General features: G+C 37.2%; 1 protein-coding gene across 5 annotated transcripts in view; it reads left to right on the top strand.

Moving 5' to 3' along the window:
• The window catches only part of LOC132201851 (mucin-5AC-like), a 106,510-nt gene that overhangs the window by 25,077 nt on the left and 63,883 nt on the right, over positions 1-17,550 (top strand). The window contains exons 1-2 of one of the 5 annotated variants that reach the window (XM_059628368.1): positions 11,179-11,379; positions 15,320-15,388. In XM_059628368.1, the coding sequence (XP_059484351.1) occupies positions 11,347-11,379; positions 15,320-15,388 (102 nt within the window). In that variant the 5' untranslated portion in view covers positions 11,179-11,346. Of the gene's footprint in view, positions 1-11,178; positions 11,406-15,319; positions 15,389-17,550 lie in introns of those variants that run through there. The other 4 variants (XM_059628367.1, XM_059628369.1, XR_009442310.1 and 1 more) reach the window with 4 other exon arrangements.

The following is a 17,550-nucleotide window of genomic DNA, read 5'->3' as shown; positions in this document are numbered from 1 at the left end:
TAAAAATTTGATATACGGGCTCACGTATACAAATCTATTGATATTATACGGGAAATTAATCTAACAGAAAATTTACAGAAAACTTTTCATTTCAATTAAAACTTTTGCGATACTCCCACAATGGTCACCGAGTTCTGAGGAAAGGAGCCTGTTTTGACAAAAGGCATGCTGAGTACGCCACATATGATTATCATCACCTCCTCTTTTGTAAAAATATTAAAGAATATCATTTTAAGTTCTAAAAATAACTGTTTATAAATGAAAGGGGTTAAGAAGTTTAAATTATATAACTTCTTTGTCTGTCTGAAGAATGATATTAATCTGAACGAAGCAGCAAAAATCTGGTAAAAAAAGGATACTCTCACCTGCCTTTTTTAAATCTTGACTTTTGTATTTATGTATCTTTGAATAGAAGCACACTAATGGTTGACAATATAACACTTTTATTCAATTTCAGAGACTTGTTTTCCATTTCAGCTCAAATTATTTTCTTACAATGTTTGCCTAAGATCCCGCTGGTGGCGCCACTTGCAAAACGCAAATTATTGAAATTAGGCCCAACTTCTTTGAGGTTCAATTTCATTTGGTGGGAAAATCAAATTTTCAAACTTACAGATGCGAGTTTTTCAATGGTGATTTCCATGTTTTTGGATAAATAAAAGAAAAAGTCAATATGCGTGTAACCTTTTAACAGGAATTATCACTTCTAGCTCTGATGTAATAATGTCGGATTCACCATAATTATAATGTCGCGCAAATGTGTCTGTGTAACTCGTACATTGCAAAATAATTCTTTTGATGAAAAGAGAAGCGGAGTTTCCCTTTGAAGTTGACATTCAGGCAGATCGGATTTCGTTCTGCGAAACGATTTGTCCTCGCTAATTGCGAATCGGCCTCTGCATGAACAGAAAAGAGAGAGTCGTCACACACAGCTGCGATTTGAACTCGTCGTCGCGGTATCGACCGAGGGGGCGAGCGAGCGAGCGTTTTATTCATAAAAGTTTTTCTCCTGCGTCTCTGCTTTTATTGACGCGGCTCGTCGTCGGTGACAAAAGTTGCCTGCGCGCCACTTTATCTCGTGATTTATTTTATTCGCCGCTCCTTTTTGCCTCTCGCTCCGCCCGGCAAACAAATTTATCACACTCGCGCAGCACCGCACTCTCGGCGGAAAAAGCAGCACAGCTTTTCTGAATGGACCTTTCCGAATATATACGCGCACTTTCGAGGTCAAAACAATCGGCTGCCAAAAATGAGCGCGAGATTTACGGCCGCCTTTTCTCATTCATTTCTCACTGACGAGCGCCAATTTGCGCCAAATGTAAGTGGGAAACGGCGGTGCACTTGGGCCGAAACAAAAAAGAGCACCCAAGATCCATCAGCTGCGGGAAAGTAGGTCAATCGAGTTTCCTTTTTCGCTCCCCTATATTTATCTTTCCAGACAAACAGACTGCGCATCTCCGCGTAAGAACAAAAAGAAAGAAAAGAGAAAGAGAGATACTATTTTCTCCTCATATTATTTTTTCCTCCATCTGCGCCTGATGAGAATTTTCGCACCGACCCACAAATATACGCTCGAAAAAGGGAGATTTTGGTACGACTCGAATCTAATTAAAGCAACGCTTAAAATTAGTAAAAATAAAATAAGTGGCCACATTTTGAGAGGGAAATCCTCCACCCTTTTAGTTGCAAATGATAAATTCAAATTCATATTTTATTCTGAATAAAATTTTGAGGAATTACAAAATTTAAACATTTATAAATTGAAACTTTTTATAGTAGTAAGAAAATTTCCCAAAAGCTCTCAGGTTCTTTCCGTTCTTTTAGTCAGTTCAATTACATTTGATTTTTATATGCATTTCAGATAAATTTCAATCATTTGCCTTAAACCGGTTCAAATATTTCTGCAACAATTATTTATTTTTCAGTGAATTAGTATTTTAACTCTGCGGCTGAGCATTCCAAAGCCGACCGCGTTTAATGTCAAAAGTTCAGATAATTTTGGCTGGAAAGGCTATTTCAAGTTGATGGTCAAATTTTATTTCCTAATTGAATATTAATATGTTATAAATTAAATGAACAAAAAACGAACAAATAAAACTTTCATAGTTTTTTTACCATTTCATTTTCTGTCTGTATTTGAATGAAATTTGACCTCAAAAATATAAAATTGAACAATTCATCTATCAGCTATAAAAAAAATATGAAGTTTATGTATTTCTTAAGTGCTTTGGAATCAAGTGGGACGATCGCAGAGTTCAAGGGCACAATTGCTGCAACATTTGAATAGCTTTCCTTCCTCTCGTCTAATCGGATGCTCCATTTCAACCCGCGTTTCATGTCTGACTGAGTTGAGCGAAAATCGGGTTTTATCTGCTTCGCTACTCGCCTTGAGCGACGGCTGCATTATTTTCCTTGGAGCTGAGCGCACGTGTTGCACCCGCGTTTATCTGCGCTGCAGCAGCCGCGTGTGTGTTAAAGTCGCCGTTGCACGTCTTCTTCGTCTCTTTTTCCTCCCCGTGTGCTTTTTAGCGTGATGCCTGCATCTCCTTGGCGGCGACGAAAACAAACGAGATGAAAACTATGGTGGCGGCAGAAAATATTATTGCAACACGTTCTCTCCACGACTTGGCACCGCGCCCGGCCATTGTCTTGATTTTATTTCAGCGAGCGCTCACTTCTCCCCTTACCAAAGAGACCTACCGACCGACCGACCGACGCCGCTGAATATATCGCGCTCAAGCACGAAAAAGCACCGCAGTCTCTCGCGTGTTTTTCCACATCAATCGCGGGCATCGCGAATTCAAGCAAGTCCTGCAAAAAAACAAAATATCAGACAAAAAATGCCAAAGAAGTAAAGTTGTGGGTAAATAAATGCCTTTTGTACATGACTGAAAATTAATTGAAAATTCAATTTTTGCAATTATTGAGAATTGATTCAAATATTTTTGTCTAGCTTGAGAGTAATCACAATGAAATTAATTAAACTGAACAGAAATGGATCGAATATTTGCATTTGAAAAATGGAAAAAATGTAATCTTGAAATAAAAAAATAGGCGAACCCCGTGAAAATTTTTTATAGTTAGATTATCAACTCTTGTATTAACATTTCCCTTTTTTCCTTCGTGTAAATTTCATATATGAAGTTCTCGTTTGAAGCATTAAAAAACTTTAAGATCAATCAAAAGTAGTTTCTCTGTCCTTAACTAGCTGGCTGATTTTTTTTTTATATTAATAGAAATGCTTATTTTCCTTTATTCTCATAAGACCAAAATATATGTATATTATTTTTTTTTACATCAACACTTTAATTATAGAAATTTCGCGAAGCATTATTTGTAGAATTTCCAAGGACATTTCGACGAGTTTGATGACAGAAGAACATCTTCCCGAGTTATTATTGAAGTAGGTGCCAAGTGATGCCCCCATTAAGAATGTAAAAAACTTAACTTTTATAATTATATATCAGTCGCTTTTAAATGTATGCGAGCGGAAAAAAATTCGCTTCACCATTTTTCTGTAAACACCAGAGTCAGATTGATGGGTCAAAGGGTGAGGTCAATCTTAAAATCTTCAGTTGTTGTTTTGTTCATAATTTATTCTTTGATCTTTAGTGAAAAATCGGGAACTCTGAGCGGTGTGAAAGACGAATTGTCTCTTAGGTCGAGCGGGGATTTTGTTGACCCAGAAATGGCGGTTGACAGGCCCAAGGCCGTGCGTCTCGCGTTTTTGGCTGCCGCCCTCACTGAACGGCGCGGCTACATCAGATTAAAATTTGCTCCAGCGCCAAAAGCGAATTCTTCTTGTTTTGTTTTTCGAAACTACTTTAATTTATTTCTGGCCCGAAATTTTGGCATTGTTGTTTGTTGTTGGCGGTGAGCAGATATGTATCATTAGGAGCGAGATTAAGGGGCGAACGCACCTGCGCCTTTTGTTTCCCGAATAATCGTTTTTTTTTGCGCGTCCCCCGAGAGAAAGAAAGAAGAAATTTATATGAATTCGGAGGGGAAAACGTCCGTGTCCGAGGGACAAACAAGCAAGTGGGTCGGTCGCGGTGGCGATCGGAGGATGGATTCGCGAGCCAAGTGGAGCCGAGCCAAAGTGGGAAACTATTCTTGCTCTCTTTCTTTCTGTGTGCGCGCGTCCGTGCGGCGGAGGGTGCGATAACGCGCCGCGCGCATTCCCGTTGCTCCTTCCTTGCTCCGACGGATAAATCTCAATTCTCGCCGGCCACCGCAGCCGTGCGCACAGCACCGCGTTATTTTTCATTAGCCGATTGAATTACTGCTGCAGCTGCTGCCCGCCAATTAGCGCCGACGACCCACTTCCAACCAACTTCCACTCGCAGGAAAATATTCCAGTTTTCATTAATAAAACCAATGGTCAAATTTTCCTTTCAATCAAATCAATATTTTTCAAAAATTTCGGCCAGGAGTTCTAAATTTACCAATAACCGTCTTAAAAATTTATATTTGATTAAGAATTTCTAAAATTTTAGGATTGTAGGGTTGGAAGTTATTTATAATTAATTTTTTTTTTTTTAAATTATGTTATGTAATATTGAAATAATAAATAAAAATTACATTTTTTTTAATTATTTTCTGACAATGCATGTAATTTTTTCTACTTTTCATAATAAAAATAATTTTTATTTATAAATTTTAGAAAATGGGTAATTTAATTTAAATGCGAAAAGTGTCATTTGAATTGGAAAAAAATTGATTAGAAGTTTTAACTTTACTTTCAATCCAATTTATATTGTTATAAAAAGTTGATTTGTTTGAAATCCTACAATTTGATATTTATTATTTTCTAGTTTAAATCAGTTTAAATGTAGCCAAAATGTCTTTCAGCAAACAAACATTGCCAATCCTCTCCAGTTTCCTCCAATTTACGGTTGAAATCAAATATTTGGCAACATAGACGCAATCAAAAGCGATATTATTTTGCCAATTTATTTTATTTTGATTAGTTTTCCCATATAAATATTATGTTAGTCGCCATTAATTTGGTGACATTCATAATCCACGCATTCAAATTTAAATTAAACATACGCAAAACAATATAATGCTCAAAATTTAATAAATCACTTATTTTCACATACTTCGGCTTTTCTATTGCAAACAAAAGTTTTGTTTTAGAATTTGTTTACGCGTTACACCCATAAATTTTCCAGATAAATAAATTTGTAAATCAAATCATTAGTATATTTTTTGTGATTTTTTTCTTTTGGGAAAATACATGACAGGGTCGATTTAGTATGTATTTTATTCAACATTTAATTCAAGTATGTAGAACTTTGTCATTTTAAAATATGTCAGTAAAAAAGACTGGAACAGGAAAAAGCATCAAGCTTGAAACTCTGCTTTCGTTGAGTGCCGGGCCCAAAAAATTTAAAAAATTGAAACAAAGGATGGCGCAACTTTTTGTTCCTCCCACTCTGGCTGCTTGTTTACCCTGTTTTGGTCACAGCTCCATATATCACCGTGTTATTTTCCCCTTTCTCTGGCAAGTTTTTTCCCTGCTTTTCCTTGCCCGACTGCAATGCATCCCACAAATCAAACAGCCCGAGAAGTTTGGCGCGTAATGGCAACATAAACCACGATTTGCGATGCACGCCAAGAAAGTTTCAGAGTTGATTTTTAATCTCTGGTGCGGATAATAACTCGCGCGCATGAGAGGGGCGAAAATATGCGCGCGCGATCGATGCAAGGGTCGTTTTGCAAAGTTGGCGGCGTGCGTCGGTGATCAAAGAGCCGCAACTTTCGGCCCAAACTCACTCGCCGTATATTCATCAGCGAGCCGCACTACACACCGCCAAAGCGGGGGTTCGGGGGAGCGAGCGAGAGACCAGCCAATCGACCTCTGACCTTCGCCGCTGACGCGTGTAACGAGCGCTCCGCTGTTTACCCAGAGGCGGTCAAACGTTCTCTCTCTCTCTCTCTCCAATTAGTGGAAAAATCGAAATTACAGTCAAAGGTTGCCTGCGATTCAATAGCTAGAAACCCGCCACGTGTGCAGTGCTAACTTCATTTGCCGTGGGTTCGAGAGAATTTTTTTCAATCAATTTGTGCGAAAAGGAAAAAGTTGAGTAGAAAAGAGACGTGGCTAATGAAAATCAATTCATTGAAGTTGGCAGACTTTATTTTTAACTGATGATTCGTGGAAGAGAAATCGAACTAAAAAATTAATTCTGTGCTTTTTGTTGAGGAGACAAGAGAGTGTGCCAGACGAGCAAGTCTTGACAAAAGAAATAGAGTTGAAATTTGCATCTTTTTTTGTTTAAATTTTTCTTCTGTTGAGACGAAAAGAAACAGATGTTTTGCTTTAAAGTATCGCATTCCAAAAAATAAACACGGAAAAGTATAAATAATAATAGGAAAATTTGAAAACAGGGCATTTCCTCTTATTCTTAAAGACCATTTTGATTGCGGCTATCTTTGAAAAATTATTATATTAACATATTAAAATTAAACACACAGAAACAGAAAAATAAATTAATGTTGGAGCAGATTCTGTCAAAATTCTTCTCTTTTCAATGACGAACGAAAGATAAATCTAAACTTGTTTTGGCGAAAGAAATCTGCCAACTATTTTTTGTGATCAGCCGCAGATTTTTATTGCTTCGGAAAGTGCTTTTGAAGCGTGGCGTGTCACGATCGTTTTATCTCTCGCTCGCGTCACGGCGTTGTGCAAGCGCAGCAGCGAATAAAAATTCCTTTGTGGTCCGCTCTAATTTTACGAGTGTGAGATGCGTCTCCAGAAATAGAAACACACACCGACCGCTGGCCAGACACAAAAGCACAGGGAATTCGCCTCGCCAGCGCTCCGTCGTTTTATAAACTCGCTGCTCTCGGTGTCGGATTTCTCGAATCGCGACACGCAGAGCGAGCAAGAAAGAAAGAAAGAGTGAGTAAAAATAATTGGCACAGAGAGCTCGTTGCGTGCGCCGTCTTAAAAACGGCGAGAGAAAAGAGAGAGCAGAGTGCGTGAGCCAGAAGTTGACCTGCCGCTCTCTCTGCTCATTGCCAGAAACAAGTCGAAAGAAAAAGCACACACGCCGAAAAACGTGACAACATTAAATAATTTAAAACCTAGATTAAATTTAAAAACGAAATAAGGCTTTTTATTAATGTTAATTTTTTGTCACAGATAAAATGATCAAGTTAGTCATTTGAAAAATAAAAAATGAAAATCAATATTACTCTCAACAATTTACTTGTAATTTTCAAAGCTAACTTTAGTTTGCCTCTCCAAGAAATTGATTTGGAGGAAGTTTTCCTTGCAGAAAAAGCCAAATCTGACAGCCAAAGACAAAGAGACAGGAAAAAATTGGTTCTACGCGTCGCACCGTGTTTTTTCTTCTCTCCTTCCCTCGCTTCTCTCTCATTGTGGAAAGGCGATCGGGGAAAATAATCGGGGCACGCTTTTGCGGCAATAAATCTGGCGCTCGCGGAAAACAAGAGGCGAAATTTATTATTTCCAGCGGCCGTAAATCTGCGTCTGGCGAATCTATCGGCCGGAGCACCTGCGAAAGAGAAATTCTGGCTCTCATTGTGTTTCTGCGCTTGGCGGTATCGCGCGGGGGCGGCGAATTGCTTCCGGCCGCTGATTTATAAACAGACCGCGCGCGCCCGCGAATTATTATCGCGAGAAGCACCAACAATGGTTTCGGAGGAAACGCGCTGAATAATTAACGGCGGCATTTTTCCTGCCCTTCCCAAGTGGCCCTCTTTCCACAAGTGGCTTGTCAGCTGTATATTCACTGCAAAATTTTTATTCCTCTCTTGCGCGGAACAATGGACTCTCTTTTATTTATCTATTTCTTGGAACGCGCGCTGGTGCTATTTTTCTTTAAAGGGGTTGGACACTTAAAGAAAATAAAAATTACCGGTGCAGCTTAAAGCTCAAAATTTAAAAAAATTATATTTTTGGGCACAAATAGAAAGTTAGTTTCCAAATTTTTGGAGAAAAGGGTGGTTGCTGTGAGGAAATATTTCATAATTTCCTCTCAAAATAATTCAAAATACAATAATAAAAGTTTGTATTGTTGGTTGTAAGGATGAATAGCATTAATATTGAATTCCTAGAGATCAACGGTAAGATAAAAAATTTAATAGTTAATAAAATATTTAGAAATTCCTAGATTTTTATATTTTTCTTCACGAGCTGTTGGGCAGAGTGCAGAATATAAAGGGCTCTCAAAAGTGGAATGTTGAGCCCACATGCCCCTATATTCGTCGGGTCCGTCGGTTTGCACAGAGTAAAGAGGTCGGCTCAGATCAAAAGATGAGAGATGCTCTCTCGTCGTGCTCCCTCGGCAGAACCGCTCACGTTAATTATGCAAGACTCGATTCGCAAACAACAACAAACGGCCTGCGAAACTAACTTTGCCCAACTTTCAGTCAACAACGTGTGATCGAAAAGCGTGCACGCCATATTCAATCAAACTTTGCGAGTGTTGATTCAAAATTTACCAGGGAATAATTTACACACGGTTGCTTGAGCGAAAACAGCGTTTTGACGCCGAGTTATAGTTTTTGTTCCTGCTGTCGTGCGGAGGAAAATAAGCGGCCCGTTATCGGAAGCAGGCCTGTTGAGGAGTTCTCTGTGTTTTGGCGAGCGGCTGCGTTTTATTGCCGTCGAGTGGTGCACTCGACTCGTTCTCTCTCGTCGGCATCGATCCGTCGTCGCTGCTGCTTTAAAGGCAATAAGGGCTGCACTAACTAACGGTATCAGTAGCTTTTTACGAGCGCCACTGCTCCCCGGCAATAACATCGCCTCCTAATAGTACTGCCACCGAGCCGAGAGCTGCAGCGGCCAATCTACATGCACCCGCACTAAAAACCAACGGCTGTTTTGTTTTGATAAAATAAAACGCCGTATTATGGGGGACGGAAATCACGTCAAATTAAACACGGCTTGTTTGACCTGCAGCGAAAATAGTTTTCATTTTTGCTGCCCGTTCCCTTTTATGTCTGCAACGAAATACTGCTAATTTTATCGCAGCAAAACGTAAAAATAAATATAACATAACGTATCAAAAGTTGCTATGAGGGATCACCGTCATTGATCATAAATTAACTTATCAGAAAACACGTTTTGGCCAATATCATGAATTCACTTATCATATTTTGTTTTCAGAAATAAATTTATAAAATATACATTTCTTTAAATTCTATATTTTAAAATTTTATGTAACAGTTAAACAAAGTCAAAGACATTTTAGGAATCTATCATATTTTGCTAAACTTGCTTGCTCTGCATAAATTTAAATTTATCTTTTTTTTACAGAATTTGATTTATTATAGCAGGCTTACATGCAATCCATGTACAATAGATTGCATTTAAAACAGCATCTAGAAGCTCTTCCTCGGCAAAGTTCAATCTGATGAAATGTAATACTTTGTATTTATTACACTTTTTGAATATTTATTCCCAGCAGCAAACCCTTAAAAATGGTCATACTTATTTAAATCCTTACTGGCATCAAAAAAATCAAGTTTTTTACTGCAATTATATGGAGCTAAATTTTTGAAATATATTGAAAAAAAAATCGAAATTTCAAGAAATTTAAGATTGTTGTAAATACTTGATTTGACTATGCCAATAGAGATAACAATTTTTTTTTAAATTACCTTCAATTGTGCACTCTTTGTCCAATGCATTGAATTTTCTGACAAATGAAGATTTCTGATAAATGATTAGGATAAAAATAAAATGTGAAACCAAAGAAAGCTCCTTTTACCTAGAAATTTTCATCCGGAACCGAAATTAAAATTAAAAAAACTTTTAAATAAACAATTTATTTCAAATGTGTTTTCGTTTTTTGACTTTTTCCGTCCACTCGCTTAAGGTCAAGCGTGTGTTTTCGCGAGTTTTGTTGGCCGTGCGCACCTTCCTCTATTGTGAGTCACACGCGCCACGGCTAAAAATAGCGCGCGGCATTTTTAATTTGTGACTCGGAGAGCCGCTGAATAAAACAAGAGCTTCTCCGCTCACTCGTTGCTCTCCATCGCGACAACGCACACGCGTGTTTAATTAAATCTGTGTTACAATGTCGCGACTTGTCTCCAGAAGGTGCGATCGCCGAGATTGGTCGAAAAATAATATGCTTTGTGCATATGCTTTGTGCGAAGTGACTCAGGTGGACGGTTCGAGTAGAGGGGCAGCCAAGTCTGCGTGCTCTTTTGGCAGCCAACGCTGCACTTAATTGCAACCCACCCATGGTGCCAAACCGATTTATTGTTAGATTTAAAATTAAAACAGACGAAAAATTTTAAATAAAGGAACAAACAAACGATGATCATAAAAGAGGGATAAAAATAGAGTCCGCAATGAAAGATAAAAAAACAATCATTTCTAATTTAGCAGCAAACAAAACTTATTAATTTTAATCTTAATTTAGTATAGACTAAATATATAAAATATAAAATTAATTTACATATTAAAAAGTTATAAATTTTTATAGATGTTTCTCGTTTGAATTAAGATATTCTGCCAATTGTCTTGTTGTCTTGAAAGTTCTTATTCTGGACGTTCAATCGAGAAGTTTCACATCAGAATCGAAATAGTTCCAAGGCTAAATGGACCGAAATTCAGGTGACCCACTTCCGAGGTCAGAGGACGAAAGCGAACACTTCTTTTCATTCAAACTTTTTTTTGTCTCCTTTCGGTGCCTGCGAAATGCGAAAGTATGCAACCGGCCGTTCACAAGAATGTTTGTCGCTTTCTGCGTGGCCGCGTCAACATTCCCTCGTGTGCGAGAGAGAAGCACAGGCGTCCTTTTACATATTTCTTCTTCTTCTTTTTTTTTCATTTCGCTCGTCGAGAAAGAGAGGCAGGCACTCTTTTTGATATTAATAAATCTGGAGAGGCCTTTTTGTGCCTTCAAATACACGCCTGAGAGCAGCTCGCTGGGAAATAAATAACGAGAATAACGCAGCGACGCGAGAGCAAAATTCAAAATTTAAAAACCAGAGAGAGGTGTACGAGCGAGCGAGAGAGGGAAAATTGTGTTTGGCGGCGCGACGGACTCTGTGCTGTGTGTGTGAGCCAGAAATAGAGTAAAAAGAGAGAGATTCGCCACGCCGAGAGAGAGAGAGAGAGAGAGAGAGAGAGAGAGAGAGAGAGAGAGAGAGAGAGAGAGAGAGAGAGAGAGAGAGAGAGAGAGAGAGAGAGAGAAAGACTAGGAGGGGAATCGGTCGGGAAAAAAGAAAGCCCTTTGTGTCAGTCTGCGTGCGTTGTTTGCCGAGGTGCGTCCGATGCCCGCAAGCAGGACAGGGTAGTGCGAAAAAGTGCCTGGGCAGGAAGTGCTAATCAGTTTGGTTAGGAAGTAGTAGTGCAGCATGGGTCACGTCAACAGCGGCCTCCTCGATCAGGTGACGCAGCGAACGAGTGCAGCCCGGTTTGTCCTTTTCCACCCTTCCTCCACTAACCTGCACCCTAGCTCAGAAGGAAATCAAAATAAATTTTCAAAACTTCTTTCACAAGAGACTTCTAGATTCTGTAGCAATAAAATAGCATTCACAATATTAATTAATTTTTTCATAATTTTCTCAAAAAGAGATGATTGTTTACTAAAAAAAAGATAGATAAAAAAGCAATAAAATTCTAAAATTTTTCAAGTGCTATATTAAATTTTATTACTGAATCTGCAGAGCTGAGAAAATTCCATTTTCAATTTTGTAATATATGTTTGAAAAACATGATCATTTTATGAAAGTTTTCAGTTCATTAGAGAGGATATTAAAATTAAAATTATTGAAACATGCATTGATGTAAAGGCATATAAATTAATGTAGAAATTATTTTATCAAAGGATTGGTGCTTTTGTGTTCAAATTGATTATTAACTCCGTTTTTATATCGAATTTCTCTGCTCAACAGAGGAAGCGACGATTCTTTGTACTAGAAACATCTCAATGAAAGTGTTTCTCTTCAAAGAGGTTTTTTATTTCAAATATGAGAGCAGAGGAGAAAATTGCAAACCAATAATAGGAGTTTTGATTTCAAATTGTTTCCAACAGGTTTCCAATATATTTATTAATTTTTTAAAAAATATTTTTAAATTTTGGATAATTTTGTAACAGTCAAAAATTTTGAATCCAACAAAAATATGAAAATCTACACAGTGCTCTTTGAAAATTTTTCTTGAAGAATATTTTTAATTTTTAGATAAGTTTAAGTTTATTGAAACACACTAGCGAAAATACAATCATTTCATCTCTGTAATTATAATTAACATTTGATATATTTGTATTTCACGATATTTTTTATAAGATAATTTTTAAAAATTAATGGTACAGTGTGGCCTGGGGCCAAAAAAAATTTTGCTTGTACGTTGATTTAAAAAATATTAATTTATAATAAATTTAAACTTTAAATTAAAATACAATAAAAATAATCAGATTAATAGTATTACAATAATTTCAATATTATGAAAGAAATAAATAATATTTATATAATTGCATATATATAAATTAACAATTTAAAAATGTATTCCCTGTCTCTGTTCATACCAGGACTATTTACCACGTTTGAATTTTAGTTTATCCACCAAATTAATATTTATGCCAGCAAACAAACCGCCCAACATTGCAATTAAAAGGGATTAACTTGTTTTGCAACAAAATCTATTAATTAAATTATTACTCTAATTAAATTGCTCCATAATTCATATACCAAGCTCGTGACATTCATGGAGAACCATAATTAATTTCGACTCGAATTCGACCTTTGCGCGCGAGTCGTGGGTTAATGGCAGTCTCTCGGTGCCAACGACAGAAATTAGCATAATTGGGCTGCGTCGGCCTAGCGAGCGAGTGCAGCCGAGATTTATTATGATCGCACCTGTTCAAGTGCGCAATTAACGACAAAAATTCTTTCTCTCTCACAGAGAATTTTTCAATCCTGCGTATGTGTGTGTTGAGAATTTGGACGAATTGGAGTGCGGAATTTGGAGCGCGTTTGATGTGTGCGCTGGCGTTTTTCGTGTCGCTCTCTGTAATTACCGCCACTCCAGCGAGCAAATAAATTATTCCCTTTCGACTGGAATGTACAAATGAGCGCGAGCGAGCGAACACGAGCGAGCTGCTGCGGTTTTGAAACGCTTTCATGCGAGCGACCCGATACATTCGTCAGGCGAATTGCACACGTTTGCGAATTATATTAATTTGGACGCGAGAGCGAGCGAACGACAGCGCACTGCATTTCACCGTTAATTGTCACGTTGACGTCAATCCCTGTCATTCGCCCCCGTCAGTTTTTTGCGCATTAACTTGATTTGTACGATTTAATATTGACACTTGCAAAAATTTATTTAAAAATAAAATTTTCAAAGCTGGAAATCAAAGTTCTCTATATTTTTCTAATTCCATTTTTCAATGTGCATTTCAATAGAATATTAATCGTTGTAAATTTTTATCTTAATAAATTGTGTTACTTCTGAATTAATTAATTTCAAATTTAAACAGTTAAGACGGGTAATTAATAATTTTCAAATTTATATTGTAAATTATCAAAAAATATTCCCTATTTCAGGGGAACCTTGCAAAACAAAATCTGGAAAGGCTTGGATTCAATTCTCAATTTCTGTGCAAGAGATAAATTATATAAATTAAAGTACTCAAATGTTTATGGTGATTTGAATTTAAATTCGGCTTTTCCCTCGATGGGTTTTGTGAGTTGTTTATTGTTTAAGAAAAAAATAACAATATCCTGCTCTCTTTTTCTCCTAAACAATAAACAACTCACAAAGCTCATCGAGGAAAGCCGACTTTAAATTCAAATCCCTATAAATCAACCCTCCGTCGTGAAATTCTACCACAAAACACTCAAATGTTCTTGAAATAAATCTGGAAATCATTGAATTTGAGAGTTCTTTGAGCAAATCTTTGAGAAGGAAATCTGTAGAAGATGAACTTGGCCGTTTTCTAGAAAAAGAAAATTGGAAAGGAATGATTGGCCTCCTTCTCAAGGATTTTGTTGTCAGGGTAATTTCGAGGATGATGCGGTTCTGCATAAGCTACTTACGTCAGGCTAATTGGAGAGGAATGGAAGATATTCTGAACCTCATCAGATCAATGATAATTTAGTGAGGCAGCATTTCAAGATGGGAAAATTCAAATAGAGATAGAATAATTTGTTTGATTTTTAAATTATAACAAAAAAAATACTTCAATTCTTATAAATTTGCTAAGTAAGCCTCCTTTCAGATATTTAGAATTTTAAATTGCATTTAATTCTTATAAACAAAATTTTAACAATCATTCAATTAACATTCAATCATTCGTTGTAATCAAACTAATTTAATTTACTTAAACAAACATTAAAATAATGAAATGCAGCTTTTTGTTCCATATAAAAAGATTGACGCCGTTGTTTGTAATAATTTTAGTGCTGCAGTGGCAATTTGCACTTTGGCAAACATGCTTGCTGGTGGTACAGTGCATAATAATATCGAGCGTGTTGGTCGTGTCGTACACACTAATTATTCGGCGATGAAGGGGCACAGTCGGTAGGTAGGTGAGCGCGATGTAATTCGGCCGACCGCACAGCATAAAAGCACACGCGGCCGTAAAAGAGGCAGAGAGGGCTAGGTTTGCAGCTCACGTCAGTGGAGAGTAGAGAGAGCAGAGGTAACAGGTAGCTGCAAAATTGATGCGCGCTGCCACAATGCCGCTAAGTGAAACCGCCGCAGCTCCCTCACGACGCGACCAGACCGCGGCCAACCACCCTTTACAACATGCATGCCAAACCGATAAGAAACTATATTGACGCAGAAAAATTCAATTGGAGTGAAATTTTTTTGAATAAAATTAAACGGAAATCATAAAGTTCCAAGGGATTAATTTAATTGTTTTAACTGAAATTTATGTATTTTAATTATTAAAAAAAACCTAATGTGGACTTCAAGTGATTGTGGAAGTCAACGAGAATTCAATGCAAACAAAAATGTAAATGGTTTGTTTATTTTTAATTTTAATTTCAATTTTTTATTATTACATTTCCTGCAAAAAAAAATAGCAAATTATTACTTGAAATTTTTTTACATTTTCAGCTGCTTTGAAAACAAATCAACACCAATTCAAAGTATTTTGCTACAAAATTTTGAGTCAACCCTGAAATTCCCTAATTATCAGTTCAGTTTCCAACCAATATGTTTACAAACTATATTTTGCCAAGCCCACTCTGAGTTCTTTAATCGCAAACTCTTGTGCGTCCCGTTATATTGTTGGCGTTTGTTTTTGTCCCCGAAGCCTGTGGAATTGAAAATAAACAGCGGCGCTGAGATTAACGAGTGCTTTCGGTGGTGTTTCAGAGCGATAGCAGTTTAGCTGACGCCGAGGCCATCGGTCTGAGCAGAGCCGATATGACTGCCATTAATTCGGTGAGTACCAACTAGCTGGAATTTGTGCTGCTGGCGAAACACGAGAGCAAACACAAAAAAACTGCCGACTCAGCGCCCATAGCAGCGCTAATTGCGCGCGCGACCCTCTTTGCCCACGTTGGTCCCGACCAACAACCGAGAGAGAGAAGAGAACCAGCCCATGTTTGCTCTCGCCGACCGCCCAGTTACACACACACACACACGTGCACCTCTCCCGAAATTCCGCAAACAAAAGTAGCTACTTTTTGCCCTGAAATTTTTTTTCTTCGAGAAATCAAAGAGGAAATTCAGAGAGATGCAAAAATGTGGCGTTTTTACATGTTATCATTTTGTTCTGATGTCTCTTTTTTATTCTTTTTGGAAAATATGGGAAAATATAAAATTAGTTTGAAAAATGAAACTTGTTTATAATGTGTTTAAACGTAACAAACAAAAACTTTTATAATTATAGATTGCAAAATAAAAATTTTTCTGCAGATTTAATCTTTGTTAGAAATCTTTTTATGTAAAAAAATTTATCAAGCGTCTTCCACTATTTTAAAAAGATAGGAAAAGCGAATTTTTGAATTTAACTTTTCTCATCTTTTAACATCAAATTTGATCAGACTAATGTTTTCTTAATCACTTGAAATTTTCTGTTACAACTGCTTAAAAACATTGAGACGGGTAGAAATACTAGGGATTAATCACTTTGTCTGCTATTTTCATTGTTTTAACTAATGTTGTTTTTCTAATGAAATTACGACAAGTACTATTATTTAATTTTTTATTGAAATGGAGACGACGAGGGGCAATGTTGTGCGTTTTGCTTTGTTTTATCTCAACTGTGTTTAATTTATTAAAGACTTGTAAATAAAACACTTAAAATAATTTTTTTATTAAATTGTATTTTAAGAATTAAATTAATATTTACCGAATTCATTTTACTGAATTTTAGCTTTAATCTAATTTTTACAGAAATTATTTTGAGTTTGATATTAATTTGTTTTAACAGATTATTAAATTATTTCATTATTATTACATAAATAATTATGAAATTGAAAAATTAATCAACAATTGAATTTAAATAAAAATATGGATTACGGCAAAGCGTTGACGCGTTAATTATGTCTTTTGATGCAGAAATAATGTATTTTGCCACTGTTTTTTACACGTTTGCGTCTGGAAGTGCAGCGTTAAAATGTGTTTCGCAATAAACCCGATTTCAGCCAATTTCCCTCGCTGCAGGAAGCTGGGAATGACGCGCGATTTCCCCTTTGCAGCTTTCTCTGTCTCGCAAACAACAGCTCATTATTTTCACATCGCTCTCGAGACGCAAATTCGACGGAAGAAATAGCGCTCCCGACTGGATTACCGACGAACGAGCCCCCTTAAAAGGCACATCAAACATTCATTATTTCACCGCAGCGCGGTGGCGGCGGAAAATCGCAGCCACTTTAGCCCGCGATCCATTAGCACGGCAGCCGAATTATAAGACTTTTCATTTCAACTTTCTGCCGATCCGAACGAAATTGCTTCTGAAATGAATTGAACTTTTCTCTCTGCCAGCAACAAACTCGATTTGCATTTTAATGCCTCCCTCCTTATTTCTTTCTCTTCTGCTAACGGAATTTTCCTCCATTACTTTTCTTTCCTCCTTGGCTGCTGGAAATTGCTTCAGAATTAAATCGCGGCAAACTTTCTTTGATCGAGAATATGAGAATTTATATGTTTAGAAATGAGGCTCACGCAGGTGTGTCTAATTGCCACGCTAAAGGGCTTTCAATGCTCCGTGTTCTATTTCGGTCCTCAATTGATTGAAAGGGTGCAGCGAGCCGAGAAAGGTTCAAGCGATGTATATTAATTCTTGTTGGTTTAATTATTCTCGAAATTCGCAATTACAGAGCGCGGAGGAAGGAAACGGAGACGAATCGAGTCATTCGTTTTCCGTCTTGGATTCCGAGAGAGCAATTTATAATCGGGGCGTGTCACAAGATTAATTCGCCGGCCGATCGAGCCTCTCCTGTTCGCGCTAATTGATTATGTTAATCTGCAAGTGACAAGGTGCCCCTCGCGTGATTAATAATCCGCGCCAAGACGAGAGCGGGGCGAAGAAAAAATTAATTGCGTATACACTAGCGCAATCCCCGCTTTTTGCAAAATTTGAATCTTCTAAAAACACT

This window comes from Neocloeon triangulifer, unplaced genomic scaffold (assembly GCF_031216515.1).
Source record: "Neocloeon triangulifer isolate White Clay Creek 2 clone unplaced genomic scaffold, ASM3121651v1 ptg000014l, whole genome shotgun sequence".
In the NCBI taxonomy this organism is placed as follows: Eukaryota; Metazoa; Arthropoda; class Insecta; order Ephemeroptera; family Baetidae; genus Neocloeon; species Neocloeon triangulifer.
Note: the sequence above shows the minus strand (reverse complement) of the source record. Positions and strands in the feature narration are given on the sequence as shown.